Raw genomic sequence first — 25,147 nt, forward strand, 5'->3', positions numbered from 1 at the left:
AGGAGGCAGTGTGATTGGGGGGAGGGGGCTTGCGTGGGGAATAAAGGTGCTGAGATTGGGAGCTGGAGAAGCCCCTGACACGCCTGTCATTGCGAGTGAGCTAAACCCTGACAAGGGTCCTGTCCTCACCTCTAGAGCCAGAGCACTGTGAAGGGAGGAAGCTCCGGGCAGGAGGCAGCCAAGCTCGTCCTCCTGAGGCACCATTTTGGTGAACAGGGTCAGGACACTACTACTAGCAGTAGTGTCCGTCCTCCCTGTCCCCAGATGCCACCGAGGAAGGCTGAGCCCACCTGAAGCGGTTAGATCGGAAGATCAGGGCCCATATGGGTGTGTGTGTGTACACACACACGTACCCACACATAAGCACACACATATGCACACTCTGGCTGGCTGCTTCTTAGCTTCAGTGTCAGCTCAAACATCACGCCCTCTGAGAAGCCCTCTCTGATTACCAATCCAAAGTAGCTCCCACTCCCCCAACCAGCACAGCATCCTCTTTAGTATCACCAGCCCATTTCTCCCTTCCTGCAATGATCTTCCCTGCAGCCTAGCTGATTATCTGTGGCCCTCACTCCACGACAGTAGGGATCGTGCCTATCTCACTCATTACTCAAGTTCCAGGCCCTACAATATCGCCTGGCACACAGCAGGTACCTGAGAGGGTGAAGCTAACGAATTGGTCTAAATATCTCTTCTCCTTAAGACTTTTGGAGAAATCCAGGAAGGGCTCTGCCTTAGGAATGAGCTGGAGACTCCTAACCTTGGAAACCAAGCCGCGAACGTACATGTGAGGGACAACCCCCTGTGACTTGGTTTAAATCCAAGTGAGCTCCACAGGTCTCCACTGTGACCCAACTCAGGAGCTTCAGATCTAGCATGGCAGCCGTTGCAGCACAGGTGGCCCCTGCTGGACGGGCGGCCCCAGCTGGGAGGGTGGTCCTGGCTGGGTAGGTGGCACATGCTAGGCGGGTGGTCCTGGCTGGGAGGGTGGTGCTGGCTGGGCAGGTGGAACCTGCTGGGTGGGTGGTCCTGACTGGGCAGGTGGCGCCTGCTCGGTGAGTGGTGCTGGCTGGGCAGGTGGCACTTGCTGGGCAGGTGGCACCTGCTGGGTGGGTGGTCTTGGCTGGGTGGGTGGTGCTGGCTGGTTGGATGGTCCTGACTGGGTGGGTGGTGCTGGCTGGGCAGGTGATCCTGGCTGGGTGGGTGGCACTGGCTGGGCAGGTGATCCTGGCTGGGCGGGTGATCCTAGCTGGGTGAGTGGCGCTGGCTGGGCGAGTGGTCACCTGCTGGGTGGGTGGTCCTGGCTGGGTGGGTGGTGTTGGCTGGGCGGGTGGTCTTGGCTGGGCAGATGGCCCTGGCTGTGTGGGTGGCGCCTGCTGGGCGGGTGGTGCTGGCTGGGTGGGTGGCGCCTGCTGGGTGGGTTGTGCTGGCTGGGTGGGTGGCACCTGCTGGGCAGGTGGTCCTGGCTGGGTGGGTGGTGCCTGCTGGGTGGGTGGTCCTGGTTGGGTGATTGGTGCTGGCTGAGTGGGTGGCGCCTGCTGGGTGGGTGGTCACCTGCTGGGTAGGTGGCACTTGCTGGCCGGGTGCTTACCGAGCTCCACATCCTGGTCATCTGTCAGCACCAGGATGATGTTGGGGCGGATGTTTCTGCGGTCCCTCTGGAACCTGCCCTTCAGGCGGTGGTGTGACAGGAACGCCGAACTCCCACCCAGCAGAGAGAAGGCGGTTGTGGAGAGCAAGCAAAGCAGGAGGCCGTGGGGTGCCATCTTACGACCTTCTGTCGATCTGTTGCTTCTTGCCGGACCCAGGAGGCTGAAGTCTGAGGCGTTTTGTGGATTTGCCTCTTTTCCCTTCCCGCTCTACTCACGGATCTAAAGTAGGAGGAAGAGAATCAGGTCAGTCTTTACGTAAAGGCCGCCTGACTGCTCGGGCTTGCATAATGATTTCTGGCATGGACTAGCGGGTGTCTTTGATCAGGGGGAGATATAGCAAAGAAAACCGAACTCGGAGAAAGTTAGAAGGGAAGAACTTGCGATCTGCTCAGTCAACAGAGCAGCAGAGAGGCTCTCTGTGACTTCTGCAGACCGACTTTTCTCCCCCAGACCAGCAATCCACTGCATGTGCCGGTGGCGGGCCTTGTCCCAAGTCAGATGACCAGCCTGTTTCTGGACCATCCAACCCGTTCAACAGACAGATCTGCCCCAGAGAAAGGAAAAGGAGGACCCCAGTGTGGGGGAGCAGATATTTCTGGGCATCCCCTCTCCTCTGGCAGCTGGGGTGGGGGAGACACAGGTGAGCAGGATGCAGTCCCCGCTCTTGGGCAGCATGTGGCTCAGGCAGGGCTGTATGACCCCGGATGCTGCGTGTGCTCCAGTTACAGCTGTCGCCTGCCGGGGTCCCCCCATCAAGCCAGTAAGGAGCCTCAGTTTTCCCGGGCACAAAATGGGGAGACGAGTTTGTTACAGGAGCTCCAGCCAATGGGGATGCATGTGAAGGCCCCCTGCCGACAGATCCCACAGTGGGCAAGTTATTCACACTAGTTTTCAGTCCAAAGAACAAACAAGATGACAGAAGAGAAGACTGGGAGCGCAAAGAGCTGCGGGAGAAGAGCTGTCCCAGTCTGTCGCGACCCTGGTCACCCCGGACCCCGGGTCAGATGGGGTCATGAGCAAAGGCTGGGGCAGGGGAGGCAGGATGGCGAATCTTGGCTCGGGCAGGTCTGATCTCGTTCTGCCCTTTGCTCTCTGCGGTCATTTTTCTACTTCTTGAGGAAATGAGCCTTCAAGTCTTTCCAGATATAGACTCTAGGTCTCATTTATTTAGAATGAGAGAGAGTGAGTGAGCAGACGTGTCAGGAAGAAACCAGGCTTGTTGGAGGTGAGGCCACATGACCTTGAATGACTCTGCTTGCCCCCCACCCCCGTCACAGCTCAGGGAACTCATCAAGGGTTCCGGTCCACAGAAGGGGATGGTCGCAGGAACACCCCTCTAAGAGTTCCCCTGCCTCCCCTCACTGCGCCCCATCCTCCATCCTCTCCAGACGGCCAGCAGCATCTCCCTAAAATGCAAATCCCATCTTATCCCTCAGTAGGCCTGGCCCAGGCTGAGACCAGCAAGGTGTTCAGGGCACAAGACAAAAGGGACTCACTCAGTCCAGCTGGTACTGGCACAAGGCCCTCACCTTAGTCCCAATCCTGTCCCTCACCTGCTCAGACTCTCCCTTGGCTTCTCCAGCCTGAAGAATACAATGCATGCTCCCTACCAGGGCTTCCAGGGGATCCAAGTGATCCAGCCCCTGCCCACCTCTCCTCCTTCCTCCCCAGCCCCACTGGCTTCTTTCTGTTGACAAGTCAAGCTTGTTCCTGCCCCAGGGCCTTTGCACTTGTTCTTCCTTAAACCTCGAAGAGTCTTTCCCCAGATTTATTTTCTATACCGGGCTCACTCTCCTCCACCAAGTCTTGACACAAACAACATCCTTAGAAAGGCCTGCCCCGACTGCCGTATGTAAGGTGGTGCCCTCACCTGAGGCACTCTGTTATAACTTGATTTATTCTCCTGATAATCCCTACTAGAACCTGCAATCATCTTAGTTGCTCAGCTCTCCCCACTCAAGGGTCAGTTCCAGGAGGGTAGGAAGTGGGCCTGTGTTCACCACAGCTTGGTCCCCAGCACTTTGTACTATGCCTGTCACCTAGTAGGGGCCAAAGAAATATTCTGAGAGCTAAAGGAGTGGGGGGTTTGTTAAGGTCCCCAGAATTCTGCAGAGTGAGGGACGTGGGGCTTGGCAGGGCCACACCATAGCCTCATTTGGAGGCTCAGCAGCATCACCAACCCCTTCCCCCATCAGCCTCCTCCAGAAAGGGTCCCCCTCATCTGTTTTCCACCCTGCTCTGTACCCCAGGAAGCCAGTCTCACCTCTGCAGGTGGCACCTGCCTGACCTCTGGCTTCCTGAGGGCTGGGCCTGGGGAAGCTCTGTTGGGTGGCTGCTAGAGAGGGGGAGGCAGGAAATCCTTCACTCAGCTGTGCTCCCTCCCTTGCATTAGTAGCACCCCAGTGCCTTTGTCACTAAGCTGGCCACTGCTCTGGCTTTCCTCCAGCCCTGGGGGCACCTCTCCCTCCTCTCGTCCCTTCAAGCCTATGGGTAGTGAGGCTTGTTCCCTGGCTAGTTCCTTCTGGGTGTTGCAAGACTCCTCATTTGCTGCTCCCCAAGCCCCGAATGCCTCTGGAAGTAACACCTTCCATCCACACTCCCCAGGGCAGGCCAGGAGCAGGCTCCATGCAGTGCTTCCCTTCCCAGAGACCTCGGACAGGACATCTGTGCAGGGGGGGGGGGGGGGGAGCAGTGAGGATCACATGCTCGGGGGAGCTGACCTGGGAACCATGACTTTCATAGGACCCGAGGGCAAGCACGGCTTCCATCTCACGACCTCTCGGCAGCCAGAGCCACTGCATCAACTGCTTATTCAGTATCTGCCATGCGCTGCACTGGGCAACGGTTAAGATGTGGACTTTGGCATCACTTGCTGGGTGACCCTGGGCAAATAACTTAACCCCTCTGTGCCTCAGTTTCCTCGTCTATAAAATGGCTGTGAAAGATGAAATGGGTTCATTTAGAGTGCTGAAACCACAGCCCACCACAGGGAATGACCCGGAACACACCGTTCACAGAGTAAACCATTCTCGGGTGACGGTCACTGTGGTTGTGGGTGGGCTGTGATGGGCACTCTGCTTGCAGAGTCTCTTCCATTCCCAACCACCCCCCACACAGGGACGAGTGCTGTCCCCACTTTCAGGTTGAGAAGACAGGGGCTTAATCACCATCCTAAGATCCCCCAGGGAGCAAACGGCAGAGGGGGTCTGACTTCTGCTCCCCTGACCGCTCAGTGCGGGTCCCCTCCCCTAAACCCACATTTCCCAACCACCTCCATTCAGGTGCCACAGCCCCCGTTTCTGCTAAATCTGCACAACCTTTCCACTGTGAAATGGCCTCATTTAAAAATAAAAACACAAATACGCGTTTTTGAAAAAGTAAACTTTCTACCCAAGGGTAAGTGGAAATTTGGCATCCCCTTCTCCATCAAACTAACTCACACAGAATGAAAGAAAGCAGACACGCTTACTCTGCCTCACAGCTTCTAGTTCCTTCCTAAGGATCCAAGCTGAGCCCTGTGCCCACCTGCTTTCCCACCTGCACATGCTCTCTCTTTAGCTGTTGAAAGAAGTCAAAGCGCATTAGACTTTCTGCTGGAGGGAGTGGAAAGCTGGGAGAGGGTCGAAAAGGAGACATGTTCCACCTCGAATCGGTCCGTGGATCACCCCAAATCATGGGGTGGTTCCTAAATCATGTTTCTCAGTCCCTGTCCCACCTGCCTCGGGAAACCCATCACGATGCTTTGTGCCTTGCACTTGAACTGATGCCTCAACCGGCCCACCTGCATTTGTGAAACACACATCCATGCGCCTTCAGATAGACATCAAGCACTAAAATAACATCGAGAGACTTTCCAAGGGATGTCCCCCAACTCTCTTCTACCAGAAACAGTAACAGCAAATGCTTGTTGAGAGCTTGCAACACTCCAGCCCCTGCTCTATACATTTTACCTTTAATCTGCATTTCCACCCATCAATATTATACCCATTTTTTGGATAAGCCGAGGCGCAGAGAATTAAAAGTACTTTTCCATGACACATGGTTAAATAGGCGGCAGACACGGGGTTCAAACCCAGTCTGGCTCAACCAGATTACTGGGTAAGTTCCTGAGTCTCCCAGCCTCAGTTTCCTTCCTCATTTGCCAAATGGAGCAGCAGGTGGCCAGGTGTCCTCTGAGGGTCTTTTGGGCTCCAGGCCTGTGATGTAGAGGGAGGTATGGAGCTGGCAGCTGCGGCCTGTATTGGGAGCTCTGGGCCAGATGGTGGGTGGAGCTGGGAGATGTGGTCAGCTGGACTGTTCCTGGCACCCATGTTGGTTTTCTCGTGAGCCTTCCCCACCCCCAACCGCAGTCCCCTTCACTCCCTGCTCCCAGGCAACCATAACCCACCAGCGAGGATGCTCCCCCTCTGGATAGAAGTCAAAGCTCTGTGACTGGAGACCAGAGAGTAACAGGAGCTAATTATTTCATCAGATCAAGTCATCACTAGGTCGAATTTTGATGAATTCCCTCAGCTCTGACTTCCCCTGGCCTTGTGCCAACCTCTCTCTGGATGCTGAAGAAATCAATTAAAAATGACACAAGGGATTTTTGCCTCCATTTTTTTCCCTTCTTGGTAAAAGATTCAAAGTGGTTGCGTGGAGAGTATCTGGTGAATCTGCACAGCACAGCGGACGGATGTGCTGACTGTCCCTCAGATACTCCCCTCGTTCCCACCAGCTCGCTGCAAGGCCCATCTGGCGCCTGCTCTTTGTCCTGTGTCTTCTCATAGCCCTTGGCACAGGCCTTCCAGCCCAGGAAGACAGCTCCGGAAATGTCTAATGTCCCACGTGTTCAGAAACATCACTCCTGCTTCTAGACTTATCTGTTAATCCGCAGAGAGGAACAAGTCCCAGGAGGCCCAATGACCCCTCCCAGCCCCACACACCACAGCTTTGGGGAAGCTCCCAGGACCTCGCTCAGGCCTGTTCATAAAGACCCAGATGGTAGTCTTCTCTGAGGATCCCTAAATTGCCAACAATATTAGCTAAGAGGAGTTTGGGAATGATTAGGCAGCTGAGGGAGTGGGAGAGGACGTGGCCCGAGGCAGAACAAGGCACTGCCTGAGGGAAGAACCCTCAGGGAGAAGGGAGGAAAGGGATTGTAGGGTGTGGAGAGGTGCCCCGTGTGCTGGGGGCAGGTGGTGTGGACAGCCCAATTGCTAACGTCCTCCTTCATTTACTTAACAGATCTCTATTTAGGGCCTAGTATGTGCAAAGCACAGCCTTAGGTGGTAGGATAATCCTGCCTGTATCCTAACAGCCTCCTAAGTAGTTTCCTTGCTTCTACTCTCTCCACCTTCTAGCAAATAGTCAGAGGATCCTGTTAAAATCAAGAAGGCCCTCCACTGAAAAGCCCATCTCATGCTAAATAAAACCCCAAACCCTCCAAAGGGCCAATGAGACTCTACACAGTGTGCCTATCCTCCCTCTGACCTCATCCTCTTCCATTTTTCCCCTTGTCCACTCCGCCCCTGTGCTGTTTCTTGACATGCCAGGCATGTCTCCACCCCAGGGCCTTTGCACTTGCTGTTCCCTCTGGTTGGAGCCTTCCTCCAGCTACCTTCAAGGCCCTGTTCTCACCTCCTTCGGGTCATTGCTTACATTTTGTCTCCACAGGTTAGCACAGAAATATCTGCTCCTCCCACTAGACCTGACCACCTCTGGCAAACTATGGATTTTACCTCTTTCTTTATGGGTCACCCCCCCTTCTCCAGCCCGACTGGGGTGTCAGCTCCCTGAGGCCAAGGATCTTTGTCAGGTTTCACATCCGTGTCCCCAACTCCTGACCTAGCAAAGCATTCCACTGGCCCCCCCAACTCCGGGAGGTCCTCCAGGGGGGCTGGGGTCCCGGCCGCCCCCTTACTGCGCTAGGCTGGGGCAGCGGGGCTCCGGGGCGGAACACGTGACCCAGGCAGAGCCAATCAGCACGTCCCGCCTCCTTGGCTCCAGTGATTGGCCCAGAGGCAGACATGTGACCCGGGCTGGCCAATGGGAGGGAGCGGGGAGGAACCGTGGGAGCGGGCGGCCGCGTGCGAGCCCCGCCCGCAGGGGGAGGCTCCGCGGGGCTGCCGGGGATGCTGCCGGGGATGCTGCCGGGGACGCGGGCTGAGCCTCGTGCAGACAGGCATCCGCTGCTGCTTCAGGGAATCTTTTCCAACAGGAAGCACCAGGCCCAGCCCAGCAAACTGCCCTGAAAAACGGTGGTGGAGAATGAATAATACCACGTGCGGGGTACTCAGGACAGGCCCCGCCCATCCCTCCGCACTCTTCCCGTTAGCTCCGTCACCCTTACAGCTCGGAGTCACCCTTACAGCTCGGAGTCGGATGTTCTATTTGCAGATGAGGAAACTGAGGCACGGGGAGTTTCCAGAACTTGCCCAAGGTCATGCAGTTTGGAGGTGGGGCAGCTATTGCCTCCACCTTGGCTCACCTCCTCCCCATCCTCTCCCTGGGCGGGCTTCCCCGCGCCCCGGGAGATTCACTTGGATGGACCACAGCAGTTGGCTCTTGGTGGGATTTGGCCCTGGGGGAGCGGGAGGGGGGTCACTGCCAGGCATCCGTCCTCCCTGCCCAGGTGCTGGGAGCTGACCACATCCCTCTCTTGCTCTGCTGGGGGCCGCAGCTCCCGTGGGTGGCTCTCTCCAGGTGCCAACCAATGCTCCCCACCGTCCCCAGCCCTCGGGATCTGAATACTCATTTTCTTAACACTGCTCACACCTTTGTTGGAAGGCCCGACCTGCTTCCTGCAGAGCCCTGGGTGGGTAAAGCAAGCAGACCTCACAGCTGAGATGTGCATCCAGACGGCCCGACCCCAGCGCCTCAACCTGACCCCTGTGCTCACTTGGAGACCCATGAATGGTACAAGCAGCTGAGGTTAAGCGTATGGCACAAACAGAAAGAAGAAGGGGGAAAGTGCTGGCCTGGGGTGGGGGGGGGGGGGGAGGGCAGTCAGAGAGGGCTGCCTGGAGGTCTCACAGGATAAAGTTTAAGGTAAAGTTTAAGTTCCTCTTCCTAAGTAAGAGGAACAAAGTTCTGAAGAACCCACAGGGTTTTTCTGAAGAGGGGGGAAGACGGGGTGTTTCCAGCATGGGAAATGGCATGAGCAAATGGCAGGCAGAGTGGGAAGGATGGAAATGCGTGGTCTGGAACCTCGCAAGCCCAGGAGTTGTCTAGATAGGGAAATGACACAAGCACATCTGTTCAACCTTACACTCCTCTGGTGTCTCCCCTTCTTCCTGGCTTCAGGCTTTTTCCAGGCTTCTCTCTTCCTCTCCAGGGCTGTCAAAGAAAGGACAGGAGCTCCTGTAACCTATGGGCACAGACTCTCCTTGTCTTCCTGCCTGGGGCCAGGACATCTGGTGGTTCTCTGTGCCTGGTCTTGGAAGTCCAGCTGGAGGTAGAGAAGCAAGCCAGCTCTCCAGAGCAGGACACAGGACAAGAGAAGGGTCTTTCAAAGGGAGGCAGCAAAGATGAAATTTCAAGACAAGGGCTCAGGATCTGGAAAGGAAATCAGGGCATAGAGAGAATGGCTTAAGAACCCCGTTGCTTGTATAACTATTCGTTCGACAAAAAATTCTCAAAGACCCACTATGTGCCAGGCACAGTTCTTGGTACTGCAGATAAAGCAGTGGGGGAAAAAAAAAAAAGTCCCTGCCCTCAGGGAGCTGACATTCTAAGGAGTCAAGTCAAAAGCTGGAGTTGAAAAACTCTAGCCAAAAGTGAGAAGTGTCAGGACTCGAAGTTATGGCAAACCACAGTGAACTTCTAGGATGGGACCACGGAGTCTAGTTAAGAGCTCAACGAAAGCTTAGAAACAATATATTCAAGGAGCTGGAAGGCTGAATGTCGCAAGGTTTTATATGTAAAGTGAGCAGTGTTTGAGAGGCCATGTAATTCACATGCTCGAGTATCTGAGCATCTATGTGCAAATACTGTTTCATGATCAGTGAAAAAAACCAAACACAGACCTCTCCTCTGATGGAGCTGAGAGAGTGGAGAAAGCCAAGCAGATAGGTACGTGCTAAAATGCAGCCGGGAACAAGCCAGAGAAGTGGCGTTCCAATCTTGGCTCTACTACGGACAAGTTGTTGGAGAAGTAACTTACCCTCTTGTGGCCTCAGTGTCTTCATCTATAAAGTGGGGCCAGTAAGAGCATTTACAGAGTTGTGAAGACGAAATGGCTTAATGCCTGTGAATCCTTTAGACCTTTAGGACTGTATACAGTAAGTGCCCAATATATGTTGGCTAGCATTCTTGGTTGGGTTTGGGCTAACATACTTTCTATAACGCATCCAGTTTTCATTTGGGGATCTTCTCCCCAGTCCTCAGTCCGTGAGGTTCAAACTATGCCCCAGCTGCAGAGCTCCAAGGCTAGACCATGGGATCCAGACCTGAGCCAATCAGAGCCTTCCAATTCCTCCTCCCCAGTGATTGGCCAACCAGAGTAATCCAGGCGCCCTGGCCTGGCTAGGAGAAGATGCCTACCTACCCTTTTCAACTGGCTAACTTGTTCCATGTCCTTCCACCATGAGAGTGAGGGAAGATGGACACCATCTTGCCTCATGTAGAGGTGGAATGAAGCCAACACGTGGAAGAAAACAGAGCAGAGAAATGGAACATACTTGGGTTTTGAAACATTTGAGACCTGGATCCAGCTAAGCCTGAAAGAAGAAGATTTACGTCTGGGTTCTTTGTTGTGGGTGCCAAGAGATTCCTTTTTTTCCTTTGACTAGTTTGAGCAGTTTTCTTTCTTTCATAGGTGAACTTTCTCACACGTTGACTCCTTAGGGACATGAATCAAATTCTCTTTGTTTCTTAGGTTGCGCCAAGTTGCTTTCTCTGTCACTTGCAACCAAATGAACCCAAATGGTAGAGCAAGCTGGAGACAGAGTGTTGACTCAGGTGGCTTCCCAGCTGCCTCCTGCCTCTGTGCAGAGAGACCTGACAACACAGCTTGCTAGCCCTCGGCCTGGGCCTGGGCCCAACTCTCTGCCTTACTGTAGGCAAACTTTCCTCATCCTTATTTGTCAACCGATAAGAAAAAGGTGGTGTGGAAAAGCAGAAGGAACGTGGGCGTGGGAGTCATGAATTCTGGTCCCAATTTGGTCTCAGTTTCCTCATCTGCCAAGCCAAACAGACTGTTCCCTGGGCACGGCCCTGCAGTGTGGGATAGGTGGAGTCTGAAGGTGGAGAGGGGGCCTTCCCTGGCCGCCCTCCTGGAAGCAGGACTCCCTGTTACTCTTGGCCTCATCCAAGGTTTGTTCTCTTCAGAACACTCATCACAACATGTGATTCTTCATGCACTCTTCTATTCTGGTCTTTATTTTGTGGGGGTTGTTTTTCTTACTGGAAGCTCTGCAGGGGTAGGGCTGTCTCTTCTTCTTCTTCTTCTTTTTTTTTTTTTTTTAAGGATTTTTCTTTACTTTTTAAAAAAGATTTTACTTATTTATTTGAGAAAGAGAAAGAGCGTGGGCGGTGGGGAGGGGCAGGGGCAGAAGGAGAAGCAGACTCCCCTCTGAGCAGGGAGCCCAACATGGGGCTCAAACCCAGGACCCCGGGATCATGACCTGGGCTGAAGGCAGATGCTTAACCAACTGAACCACCCAGGCCCCCATTAAAGGATTTTAAAAGAAGATTTGAGAGAGAGAGAGAGAGAGAGAGAAAAGACGCATGCAAGTGGGTGGAGGGGCAGATGGGGAGAGAGAAAGAGAGAATCCTCAAGCAGGCTCTGTGCTGAGAAGGGAGCCTGATGTAGGGCTTGATCCTAGGATCCTGAGACCATGACCTGAGCCGAAACCAAGAGTTGGACACACAACCGACTGAGCCACCCAGGCGCCCTGGGCTGTCTCTTTTCTAAATAGCCCCAGCCCCTGGCACAGCCTGGGTGCTAATTCTTCCAGTTGGTCAACAAATATTTACTGAGCACCTACTATGCACAGGCCCTATTCTACATGCTGGAGACCCAGAAATAAACAATCTTTTATGGATCAACACCAAAATAAATCACAGGCATGAGGTGATGAGTCCTAAGAGGGTGAGACAAGAGAGAGAGGTCAGAAGTGCTGGTCAGGGTAAGGCTGCATCTTTAAACGGCGGGGGGTGGGGGTGGGGTGTCAGTTGGGTAGAACCCTGAAGGTGGTGAAGAAATGTGCCTTGAAGATATTTAGGGGAAAGGTGTTCCAGGCATAGGGAAAAACAAAAGCAAATGTCCTGGGAGAGTAGCGTGCCGGGGAGCCTGAGACATATAAAGTGGGCAAGCAGGGCTGGAGTGTTGAGTGATGGGAAGGCTAATATTTGGAGCGAGAGGAGGATCTGGAAAGTTCCAGCCTGAGAATGTTGAGATTGGATGTAGGTTTTAACAGGATCCTTCTGGCTGTGTATGGAGAATAGACTGCAGGGCGTGAGGGTGGAGGCAGGGAGGCCAGTGGGACAGCTGCCTGGACAGTGCTTGGACCAGGAGAGGGGCGGTGAGGGGGCAAAATGTGAGATTCTGGATGTTGTCGAATGAATGAATGATTGAAAGGAGGTAGACTGGTACATGCTAAGTGCTCTGATGACTGTTTCTGTGTAACAACTGATCTTCAACCTTAGCAGGAGAATAAAGTCTTTTTTTTTTTTTTTTTTACAGGACACAGCATGGATAGCTGGTCTCTGCTTTAGAATGTCTGAAGCCAGAGCTGAAATGACCAAAGAGCTGGTGGCTGCTACTGGCATTTGGCTAGGACCTCAGGGGGCCCCTCCCTGTGTGCCCTGGGCTTCCTCCCAGCATGGTGGCCTCAGGGTGGGGGGTCTGATTTCTTATGGGGCACCATGTGGCTCGGGAGGGCGGTGTCCCAGCGATGGGCAGGGCTGCCTCAGTTTTTGCAACTGAGCTCATTTCTGCTGTCTCCCAGGGCCACTTCCACCACATTCTATCGGTCACAGGCCATTCACAAGAAAGACTGGCCAGGTTCAAAAGGAGGGGACAAGGGACCCCATCTTTCCATGGAGGAGTGTCAAGGTCACGGTGTAGATGAGCGAGCAGGCTAATTTGCGGCCCTCTTGGAAACACAAAGGGTCCTGCTACCTCCTGGAGAGCCATGGGGGCCTCTCGAGAGCACACATCACCCCTTCTAGGAAGTGGAACTTGAACCTAGGCTGATTCTGTGTCTGTGTCTGGCAAGCTTTGGAGTCTGTGCCCACGCCCAGTTCCGAGATCCCTGAGCCTCAGGAGGCCCGGGGGACCTGAAGGCTCCTTGGACCCCACTCCTCCGTCTCATATGATTCAAATGGGTTCAATCAGCAGTGTCAGGGCCAGAGTCCTGCTTGTCCTGCTTCTGAAGGGAGCAAAGAGAAAAGCTTGTGCTGGACGTGGAAAGCCACAAAAGGCACCCCCACCCCCGCCCCATACTTCAGAGAATGGGGCTTCTCCTGTTATACTGGCATGGAAAACAGGAATTCCCACTTAAAAAATAAAACTTCCCCTTCCTTGTTTTTAAGTAGAAAGGAAGCCGCCAACAAACCCAGAAACCCCAAGTGAAGTGTGGGACCTGGTTTTGGGGAACTGGCCATAACTGCCCCCCCTCCCCCCTGCTGTGGTAAGAGGGGGACACTCCGGAGGCCTGCCCCTTGGCCCTCGGAGCCCAGGGACACTGTGCCCATGGGAGCTGTCCGGAAGGGGAGGCTGCTGTGTCCATGGCAGGGGCTGACCTGTCAGGAGTGGATGCCTTAAACTGAGGGGTGTTGGGCTGGGGCCGGGGACCAGCTCTGGGGTGAGGGGTGGCACTGACAATGCTAGGCCGGGTAAGAGCCACAGACGTCCCCCAGCCTTCCAGAACTTGGCCCAGACAACGCAGCTACTCCACCTGGCCCACAATCACCAACAGGACCCACTTCGACCCCATGCCCCCACTCTTGTGTGGCAAGGTCTCAGAAGATCTGCGTGTCACCTGCACTCTCAACTTGTGCCAGATTCTTCAGCTTGTTCCCTTTCCAATTTTAGCAAATTTATCTACAAAGGAAGGCTTCTCCCTCCATGAGGAGCAAGCACCACTTGCCCTAAGCCAGAATCTCTCAATCTGGGCTCCACGGACATTGGGAGCTGGGCCATTCTTTGGCCTGTGCATTGTAGGGTGTCTGGCAGCCTGCCTGGCCTCTACCTGTGACACATGCGTAGTATCCACCCCCAACTGAGGACAACAAAGACGTCTCCAGACACTGCCATGTGTTCCCTCGGGGGGAACAAAATCGCCCCCAGGGGAGAATCCCTGCCATAAATGGATAGCAACATAAAGAAACAAATTCAATGACATTGTAGTTGGATTCTTGCTTGCCAAGGGCACTGACCTTTTTCTTGCAAGGGGAGCAGGCCTCCTTGAGGACCACAAAGGAGGGGTTATGGGGACTCCTTCCCTGATGACTCAGAAGAGAACACAGTGAAATTCCATGTCATTTATGGAATGACCCCCTAAAACACGGCCCCTAAGATGAGGACCACAAGGTCCTGCCCACTGGAAACCATGCCTTCATCGACTCAATGGGACGGGGTTGGCCAGAGCCAGTGGGCTGGCCCACGGCCTAGGCTCAGGAGAAGCCCGGATATTATCTGGTTATCTTTGGAGAGAGACACCTGTCTGCAGTGGCCTTTGTCTAAAGTGGAACCTCAAACTCAAATGTCTGCAGGGGCGAAGCAGGAGAAACTGAGTGACATGGTCTGGATCTAAAGGAACAGGTTGCAGGGTGAGGACTCGACCCCACTGGAAATATCCTTCTTAAAGTGAAAACGTTCACTACATTTTAAATACTGAGCAGACCAAATGAAGCTCCTCTGGAGCTTGGCTGGAGGGCTATTTGCAACCCTTCAAACTTGTGTGATCTTTCCTGAGCACTTACAATGTGCCAGGTGCTACGCAGGATGCTCGGAAGAAACCACAAACACAGGGTGGGCCAGGCCTCTGCCCTCAAGGAGCTGACATCCTGCTGGGAGAGATAGATAATAACAAAGATGAGTTTCAGGTCATTTTAAGAGCTTTGAAGGAACCATCAGGGAGACAGGATAGAGAGTAAATCAGGGAAGGCCTCTAAGAATGGGTGATGTTTGAGGTGAGACCAGAAGGTGGTGAGAAGCCACTTACAAGTGAAATGCTTTCTAACCAAAGGAGAAAGCGAGTGCAAAGGCCCTGAGGTAGGAGTGAGTTTGCTTGAAGAACAGAATAAACACCAGGATGGCAGGAGGAGGGAACAGGAGTGGCAGCCTGCCACAGAGGAGGTTGGACTTCACCTTCCCCCAGCCCACACCTTCCAGGCCACACCTGTTGTTCTTGCTAGGTGTTTAGGGGAAATGGGCATCCGACACAGAAATTCCCACCTCTGTTCTTTGTTCTTTTGTCTCAGCTGTGGACAAAAGCTTCCCTGGCAGCAAGTTACAAAGTTATTTCTGCAAAAGGCCTTTGGCCAAAAGCAATAAAGTTGGACCTGAACGGAGTCATTATTCACCCCTATCTGTGGGCTGGCTCTCAGTGTAGACGCCTCAGCTGAGACTGAGGATTCCAGTCCCCTATTTTTTAACCCTACATTTTCTCAGTACAGTTTACCCCCACAAGACACATATTTATGGTTTCAGAGACTATAGTTCCCTTTGAAAGACCATAAAGGGATAGGAATCTATTTTGGCCACCCGGTATTAATAATCTAATTATTTCTTCCCTTTCCACCTAATCCACAGCCATGTGCGCCATCCTCACCCATCAAGGCCCTGCTATCAGCAAATGAGCGTCTCATTAGCTCACCTTGGAAACGGCCCGGTGCTTACAATTATTTGAGAAGCTTGTACTCATTGGCGGGGGAAGGAGTCTGAAGCAACTTTTCCCAAATAACTCACTAAATTTAGAGATGCAAGTCGAGAGAATTTCACATGACAGGTCCATTTCCAACCCTTTCACATGACAGGTCCATTTCCAACCCTGGCATGCTGTGCAATCCAATCAGCAGCTGGAAATAGACTGCCGAGGGGAGAAAAGCCATAGGTTAGAGGTGCTCTTTATGCTTGGCTCAGTTTCTCCCACTGGCAGTCTCACCACACTGAGGGACTCACAGGGTGTCACTGGGTGTCCAGTGGCTGCAAAAGAAGGTGCGAGAGCTGGCTGCCAGTGTCCAGGCGGGGTGGGGTCTGGGGAGGCGGGAGCACACTCACTGTGCTGGAGGTTCCCTCATTATTGCACATGCTCTCCCTTCCAGGAGCCAGCTCAGATTATCCCCATTTTTGGGGTTAGGATGCTGAGGCACAGCAGGGATTCTGGGAGCTGATTCTGTTTCATAAAGAGGGCTCTCGGCCCCCAGCAGTACCTGGGTTATGGGCTCCCTGACCTGGAAGAGAGACCAGAGACTTGGGCATTCTTGTTTTTATTTTTTGGAAAAGAAAGAGGAGAGAATCTTAAGCAGGCTCTACACCCAGGATAGAGCCTGATGCAGGGCTAATCTCATGGACCTGAAAGCCTGACCTGAGCTGAAATAAAAAGTCAGATGCTTAACTGGCTGAGCCATCCAGGTGCCCCTTGGGCATTCTACTTATACTAGATTTTTAAAAAACGCATTCAATCATTCCTCTACCCATCCATCCATCCATCCATCCATCCATCCATCCATCCATCTTCCAGCTACTTATTCAAAAATGATAATCTCTCATCCTAGGTGTCATTTATTCAGGGGCTGAGTGGTGGTTTCTAACTTTGCCCAGCATCTGGTCCCCTTCTCTTGATCCTCGGAACCCAATTTCCTTTTGAGGATTTTTCTCTCCCCTGCCAGGTTGTGTCACTTTTTCCTGCCATGTGACCCAGCGGTGATCATGTGACCAAAGTTGGTCAGACTCTCACAAGGCGTTTGACTTTTAAAAGGAGTGTCAAGCTGAGTGAAGTAAGCCAGTCGGAGAAGGACAAACATTATATGTTCTCATTCATTTGGGGAATATAAATAATAGTGAAAGGGAATATAAGGGAAGGGGGAAGAAATGTGTGGGAAATATCAGAAAGGGAGACAGAACGTAAAGACTGCTAACTCTGGGAAACGAACTAGGGGTGGTGGAAGGGGAGGAGGGCGCGGGGGTGGGAGTGAATGGGTGACGGGCACTGGGGGTTATTCTGTATGTTAGTAAATTGAACACCAATAAAAAATAAATTAAAAAAAAAAATAAAATAAAATAAAAATAAATAAATAAATAAATTTTGTTCCAAGACAACAACAACAAAAAAAAAAAAATAAAAAAAATAAAAGGAGTGTCAAGGGCAGAAGGAAAAAGTCAGGGTGCATCTGTCCCATTGGAACCCCTTCTCCAGCAACTCCTGCTCGAGGGGTAGGGGCCCTAGAGCTTCCTAAGCTAATGCCTTAGAAGGCCTGGCAGCTTTCATTTTTGTGTTTCTAGGAGCCATGCCGCTCAGAGACCACCATACTGTGAGGAAGTGCAAGCAGCTGTGGGAAGAGGCCCATGGAGGAGGATGGAGGATTCAGTGGATGGCCCCAGTGTACTCCTGCCTGGTGACCAGCACTAGGGGCTGGCCATTTGAGTTTAGCCATTTTGGATCTTCCCGCTTATATTATAGGAAGCAGGAGAACCACTAGGCAACCCACAGAATTGTTACAAATACAATGTTGCTTTAAGCCACCAAGCTGGGGGTGATCTGTCACAACCAGAAACACAACCAAAGAGCCTTGAATGACACTGATTAGAGCCCATTCCTCCAAATGGAGTATCACAAACGACCTGTGATGAATCAAGATGTTTGGTCTCCAGGGGCCAATGGCTTTAATCAGATGAACACTTAGAGGAGAACCTCATTCATTCATTCTTTAAATCACGGTTTCAAACGGCCAGTCATCTGAGCACGAGTGGTATGAAGATGAACAAGCTTAAGGGGCCCCTATTCCAGTGGAGGCATCACCCATGGTGCCTCAGTTTCCTCAATTACAAAATGGAGATGATAACAGGCTCTGATCAAAAGTTTTGTAGTGATGACCAAATGCTTGGCAACAAGTACCCAATAGATATTAGACTTCTGTTATTATTATAAACAAAATTGCAACGCATGGTCTCTAGAAATGTGGCCATTTGATTTGAACAAAGTGTTGTGGCTGAGGGTGAACTCCAATGCCCATGTGGGCCAGGCAGGTGACCTAAATGAAGTGGGTGAGTGAAAGAAAAACCCACACACTCCCTTCTCTCCAGCTCTCACTCTACACTCTTTTTTTTTTTTTTTTTTAAAGATTTATTTATTTATTTATGACAGAGAGAGAGAGAGAGAGAGAGAGAGAGAGGCAGAGACACAGGAGGAGGGAGAAGCAGGCTCCATGCCGGGAGCCCGACGTGGGAATCGATCCCGGAACTCCAGGATCGCGCCCTGGGCCAAAGGCAGGCGCTAAACCGCTGAGCCACTCCGGGATCCCCTCACTCTACACTCTTGATAGAGGCGTTAAGAACACAAAGAAATACTGCTCCACGATGAGACCAGCAGGGCAAGTGCAATGACCAGTGGCAAGTGAACCTGATTGCAGCTTCAGACAATAGGGAACGGGAGGGACTGTGGCAAAGTGGTGAACCTAAAATTGGTGGGGATGGAACTCAAGGCGGCCAGACGTGCCCGTCTCCCTTTTTTTCCCCCACAAATTAGAAACTCTGATTTTTAAAATGTAGAAATCTCACAATTTTTAAAAGATCTGACAACTTTAAAATATGTTCAAAACAGCATGTAGGTTAAACGCTTCTGTGAGCTGAACACAGACCCTGCTTAGCCAGCCTGTGATATCCTTCTCTAATAGGACAGAACACGGGGAGACTTCTTTGCATCCCACCTTCCTTGTCTGGAAAATGGGGATTAAAGGGTCTCTGTGCTATAGATGGAATGTTTGTGTTTCCCCAAAACTCATATGGTGAAACCTAATCCCCAATACGATATACTATTAGGGGGTGGGGTCTTTGGGAGGTGATGAGGCACGAGGGGGGAGCTCTCATGAATGGGATTAGTGTCCTTATAAAATAGACCCCAGAGAACTCCCTTGCCCCTCTGCCACATGAGGACACAAGAAGGTGTCATCTGTGAATGAGGAAGTGGTGTCTCACCAGACTCTGAATCTGCTGGCACCGTGACCTTGGTGAGAAATCTGTTGCTTACAATCCTGCTAGTCTCTGATGTTGATAGAGCAGCGTGAACGGACGGACACAGCCTGTGGCACGGAGTTACCGTGCATACACCTGAGTGGGCACTTAGAACACTGCCTGGTGTGTAGAAACATGAGCTTTCAGGGGTGTGAGTTCAGGAGAGGAGGAGAGAGAGGCAGGTCTGAGCTGTGACAGTTCCTTTCCGGAGGGGACAATGCAGGTGCAGAGACAGGGCACCTGCAGAAACCTCACATCACTGATCTTATGGATTAACATGCACGTCCCAAGTGGCCTGAGACCGGTCAGAAGCGGAGGGTTCCACAGGCCATTCCACAGGGTCTGATGCCCCTGCTGTGGCCTGAGGGGGATGGCTGCCCCTTTCTGAGCGATGTCAGCATGAATCCCAGCTCCGGCACTGCATGGGGTGCAAGGAGGGTCCAGGGACTGGGGAGTGTGCAAGGGCAACTCTTCCCACTCCCCCCTTTGCTTCCTGCAAGTGACACGCTGGTTTTGACTCCTTTGCCTTCAGCAGTCACTTTTGAGCTTGGATCCCTGAACTCTAGATTCAGACCCAGCAGAGCATCTTCAAGCCTCCTTCCAGATTTCTTCGACCAAAAAATATCTCCCGAGCATGCAGAGTGCTGGGACTTGCTCTGGGTGCTGGGAATACAGAAGTGAACGAGACAGACCTGGCTTTGTGGCCACGGGGCTTACTTTTTAGTGAGAGAGGACAAAGGACAAATAAGCAAGTACATTGAGTTAATTCCAGAGAGTGGTGTGATCAACATAACACAGGCGTCATTTTAGGCATTATCTAATAAGGATGTGACGTTTGAGCTGAGACCTGATGGATCAAAAGGAGCCACACTTGTGATGTTCAGACAGAGGAGACAGCAAGTGCAAAGGCCCTGAGGTTGGAACAAACTTGGATGTGGCCAAGGAACAGAGAAGAGGTCAGTGTGACAGTTTATTTTTTTTTATTTTTTATTTTTTTTATTATTATTATTATTATTTTTTTAGTGTGACAGTTTAATAAGCTTTGAGGAGTGGGGTGTGAGTTGGGGGCAGAGGCCAGGTGGTACAGGGCAGGGTAGCTTACCCCAAGGAGTCTGGACTTTTCTATAGGTACAACAGGCCAAAGAAGGACGGTTTTATTACAGGAGCCGCTACCATCTATTTGCAGAAATGCCTAGCAGAAGGCATCCCATCCAGCACCTTCTCTTCCTGTGTTAGCTGCACACTGGAGTCACTTGGGAGCCCTAAAATATCCTGATGCCCCAGCCCCAACCCTGGGGCACTGATTTAATTGGTCTGGGTGTGGCCTGGGTGCCGCCCTGGAGATTGATTATGAACTCCTGCTCAGCTTATGAGCATCTCCTGAGTACGTGGTGACAAGCCCACTTTGGGCTCCCAGAAGTGGCTCGGGGCTCTACAGATGGGTCCCCAAGTCTTGCTCCCCTCCTGAGCTGGCCTGATTGAGGCCTAAGTGTGGGGTGGGTGAGGGCAGGGTGGGAGTGGGACACAGCGGACCTCATACGGTCAGGAAGCCTCACGCTCAGGCTCTAGTTACCTGGCCTACTTGTGGCGTCTCTCTGAGCTGGACTCCATCCTCTGCAGGGGGCAGATTGCAGCACTCCTTGTGGACAGGGTGGCTGAGAGGTCACGGGAGGAGGCGCAGAAGCACTTCGAGATGCTAAGAAGAAAGCAGTGTGGAAAGCAGCGGGTAGTTCCCCTATCAGAAATTAAAAACAGAACTACCCTATGATCTAGCATTTTCACTTCTGGCATTTAGACGAAGGAAATGAAATCACTAAAGATACCTGCACCCCCACGTCTGCTGCAGCATTATTCACAACAGCCAAGACACGGAAGGAGCCTCAATATCCACCAAAGGATGAACGAACAGAGAAGAGGTGGTGTATAGACACACACATGGAATATTACTCAGCCTGGAGAAAGGAGGAGATCCTGCCCTTTGCGGTCACCGTGGATGGACCCGGAGGGCATGGGGCTTAGCAAAATAAGTCAGAGAAAGACAACCCTGTGTGAGCTCACTTAGATGCAGAATCTTAAAACAAAACTCGTGGAACTCATACACAGAAGAGATTTGGTGGCTGCCAGAGGTGGGCAGCGAGGGGTGAGCAAAATGGGTGAAGGTGGTCAACAGGTGTAAATTTCCGGTGATAACCGGGGACACAATGTACAGCAGGGTGACCGTAGTTAATGGTGCTGTGTATTTGCAAGTTGCTAAGAGAATAAATCTTAAAAATTCTCATCACAAGGAAAAACATTTAACTGGGTGATGATGGATATTAAAACTAATGTAATAATCATTTTACAACATGTATGTATGTCAAATCACTATGCTGTACACCTAAAACTAGTACATTGTTATAAGTCGATTACACCTCAATTAAAAAAAAAAAAAAGCTAAAAACGATCTACAAGTATAAGCAATGACGCCTGACTTCTGGAAGCAGTTTCCATGTGCCCACTCACTGTACTCGTGTCTCACTCTGAGTGCCGGAGGTGGGGAGGCTGCCAGGAAGCTAACTATCATTATCCCCATTTTACAGAAGAGGGATCTGAGGCTCAGAGAGGTTCTGTGACCTGACCAGCTAGCTCCACCCAGCTACTAAGTGGCTGGGCTGGAGGTCTGGCTCCAGAGAGCATCCTCTTAACCCCTGGGACCTACTGATCCTCCGAGATGTGTCTTCTGTACTTTCATTATCTCCTCCCCAGGTGGAAGCCCACTGATACCCGGATGCACCCAAGAACTCATGACCCCATTTGCCGGAGAGGCTGGTCCGTGCTAACTGCATGGGGTTGTGCCACCCAAGGGGACTAGGACATCATAGGAAGGTGTCTACAAGGCAAGTAAGAAGCAGAAAGAGGGGCTTTGGGACAGCTCTGAGGCAGAAGCTGTGGGTGCTCCCCCACCCCAAAGTCATTCCAAAAGTCAGTTTACAGGACCCTAACTTTGTTAAGGAGGTAGACCCTCATCCTGGCAATAAACCAGCATTAGTCTAAGCCCATGGTTCTCACAAGGGTGAAATCAGCCCAAAGGGGTGTTCACAGGAATTTGTGAGGTTTTTTTTTTTTTTTTTTTTTTTGGTTGTCACAGTGACTGGGGTACGTTTCTGGCATCTGGCGGCCATGCAGGGATGCTGGATAATTTGCAACGCTCCCCACCGTGAAGAGCTGCCCTGTTTCCAGCACGACTTTGTAATGTCCCACAAGATGCTCGTGCACGTGAAAGAGCTTTTACGGTCAGTTACCTGACCTCAGAGATGAACCCCATTTCACATATAAACACAAGAGATGTTTTGCCTGGTTCTACTCTACACTGAATGTTCTGGGAATGCAACCACTAAGCAAACGGAGGGAAGACTGCAGTTTGTTTTGTTTAGAAATTTTGCGAAATTGTTCACTATTTGGGAAAATCACATTGTTTATGGCTGTAGCACTTGTGGTATTTGAGCTGTCCAAACCACATGTTCATACCCTACTGCGTTTGTACCTGTCAGATTTATGTGATCCCACACTAGTGTGGGCCTCTGACTGCTTCATTGGTCTTCCAGTGGAGCTGTGTCTAAGATATCAGCATACATATGGTTTCCTCTAACTCACTTCCCTCTTGGTTTTCCTTTAAATTACAGTCGGAGTATTTGATCAGTTAAAAGATGTGCAGATAGGTTCTATTATCTGTGAATTTATTTCAGGTAAACATGCCAAAAATATTTGCTTTAAGAAGAGGGTGTCGGATCTGCTCACTTTGGGAACCCCTGAGCTAAGTCAAATGAAAAGCCCACTTCCCTCTGCCAGTGTTTGGCTTAGGTGTGAGATACAAAACCCAAGCCTGGACTAATGAGGCACTGAAGCAAAGTCTGCTGGGGTGACGGTGTTCTTGGAAGGATTTTGCTCTCTGATTAAAAGACAAACAGCAGGGAGTCCTGCTTTTTATTCTCACTTTGAATGGAGATATAATGTCTGGAGCTGCAGCAGCCATCTTGAGACCATGAAGAGCAAGGCCAGAGACAGGAGGAGGACAGAGGAACAGAGGACAGGAAGATCCTGGGTCTTTGAAGACATTATTGTGCAAACAAACTGCCTCCAGGGCTCCCCTGCCTCGACTCTTGTTAAGTGAGAACTAATGTTTCTATTGTACAAGCCACTCTCAGCCAGGAATTCTATTACTTGCAGTGAATACATCTTGATTCACATTCAAATGATTAGGACTCTAAGCCACTGAGAACTGTTGTAGTAGGATTTCCTCTTCCCTGAAATATCCAGAAGAGTGACCTGCATTCTACAAGTCTGTGGACAGTGTCTGTCTCTAGAGCAGATCAGAAATGCAGCTTTTGGATGAGCTGATTTTCACCAGAGCATGAACATCTCCTGAACTTCTGGGAACTAATTGTTTTTCATTCTCTTTTCAAAAAGCTCCTCTCTTCTGGCAGCTGAGGTGGGTCAAGTCACCCACTGCGGCCCTGACTGGGAGCCAATGAGAAAGTCTATTGGCAACATTCTTCACCTAATACATCTGGCTTCCACCTGGCCAAACACATCTTGGGTACTGCTCATGGTCCCAGGGGGATGGCCCTGTCCATCAACTCACTTACAAGACCTACTCATGACTCTGGGTTTGGGGTAGAACCTACCTATGTTGCAAGCAGGGCCCAGGTATAACAAAGCAGTGAGCCAGGCTTTCATAAGACAAAGCTACACGTCAGAGGCCAGGGCCACCGGACAACATATGTTTTGGAATCGTATTAAGAGACCATGTAGAATTCAAAATGGTGGTGGTCTCTGGTTAGAGAATTCTATTTAGTCTGGGTCTGGACTGGAGGAGAAGCTCTGAAGACCACACCAACAGGAAGTACCAAGCAGGTACCATATTGCCTGCGAGGCCCAAGAGCCCACCTGACCTTAGATCTCCAAGGGCATCCGTTGTAGTGTCTGCTAATCACTGAGCAATGAGGAGATGGACAAGTGGAGGCTCAGCCTGGGCCTTTGGGAATTTCTCAGGAGTATCATAAAGAGGTGAGCATGTGGGGTGTGCGAAAGAAATTCATCAAATAGATGCAGGACAGGCATGGTAGGAGGAGGGGACCATACCAGAAAACAAAATACGTTTCCCTAGACAATCCTGCCCAGTCCCATGGCCTCAAATAACATCAGTGCTCCAAAAACTCCCAGACTTAGGCCACCAGCCCCAGACTCATATAAACAACAGCCACTGAGTGCTCAGACCCCCATGTCATCTCAAACCCAACAATGCCATGACTAATTCTGGATCATCCCCCCATGCCCCGCAGGCGGTCTAATCGCCTCTGGTTCCCCGGCACAATGGTCAATATTATTTGTCATGGGGGCCCCTGTGTGCACTGGGGGGGGGGGGGTGTTTAATAGCAGCCCTGGCCTCCACCTGCTAGATGCCTATAGCAACCTCTCCCTAGCTGTGACAACCAAAAATGTCTCCAGATATTGCTAAATGTCCCTGGGGCGGGGGGCGGGTGCGCAGCGGCAAAATTGCCCCTGGTTGAGAAGCCACAGCGTTTTCCTTCATTCTGAACATGGAAGGCACCAGAAAGTTCTGCTGCCTCTGCTTCCAAAATGATCTCCAATCCACCTATTTCACTCCATGTCCACTGACAGCACAGCCACCTAGGCCAGGATCAGTTTCCACCCACCTGTCCCAGCTGCCACCTGCAGAGCATCCCTCCCAGGAGAGCCGTGAAGATCTTTCTAAAACACAAACCATATCGTTCCCTAGCTTAAAACTCAACGGTTTTCCTTTCCTTTGAAATAAGATCTAAATTTCTCCCCACTGACCTCATCTTCTGTTGTCCCCTCCCCACCAGGTTTCTGTGTTTTGAACAGGTGTCTCAGGCCACTCCTGTCTACTTCCACTTCCCTCTAGCTGGAATGCTCTTCCCTCAGAGTTTTCTGAGGCTGGTTCATTCTCAAAATTTAGGTCACAGCTCAGAGGTCACATCCCGGGAGAGGTCTCCCCTGAGGTTAACCTGCCAGAGCCTGTTCCCTGCCCCTCCCCCATCACACAGCCAATTCTTCATCATAGGCTATTTCTTTTTACTGTAGAGCCTGTCACTTCCCAAAAGAGTCTCATTTGTGGGCTTTGCTTGTATATTTATTATCTGCTTTTCATCCTCTGGGATGTAAGTCCCACAAAGCAGGTGTTCTCTTGTTCATCTGGATGCCTAACCTGTGCCTGGCACATAGCAGCTGCTCAATAAACATGTGTGCGTGGACAAATAGAAGGAAGGCTCTCTTGCTCTGGAGAGCAGTTTCCTGATGCCTTCTCACTCCT

The 25,147-nt window shown here is 51.5% G+C and overlaps 1 protein-coding gene and 1 long non-coding RNA gene across 7 annotated transcripts in view; one reads left to right on the forward strand and one right to left on the reverse strand.

Annotated features, from left to right (window-relative positions):
- The window catches only part of SULF2 (sulfatase 2), a 118,793-nt gene that overhangs the window by 87,901 nt on the left and 5,745 nt on the right, over positions 1-25,147 (reverse strand). For 5 of the 6 annotated variants that reach the window (XM_025470344.3, XM_049100666.1, XM_025470347.3 and 2 more), the window contains exon 2: positions 1,592-1,871. In XM_025470344.3, coding sequence (XP_025326129.1) covers positions 1,592-1,766 — 175 coding nt within the window. In that variant the 5' untranslated portion in view covers positions 1,767-1,871. Of the gene's footprint in view, positions 1-1,591; positions 1,872-14,561; positions 14,583-25,147 lie in introns of those variants that run through there. The other variant, XM_049100665.1, reaches the window with a different exon arrangement.
- On the forward strand, positions 1,760-15,152 carry LOC125753567 (uncharacterized). Its single transcript, XR_007405688.1, has 2 exons — positions 1,760-1,895; positions 12,319-15,152. It is a non-coding gene; the product is annotated as an uncharacterized LOC125753567 (long non-coding RNA).

This window comes from Canis lupus, chromosome 24 (genome assembly GCF_003254725.2).
Source record: "Canis lupus dingo isolate Sandy chromosome 24, ASM325472v2, whole genome shotgun sequence".
NCBI classification, from domain to species: Eukaryota; Metazoa; Chordata; class Mammalia; order Carnivora; family Canidae; genus Canis; species Canis lupus.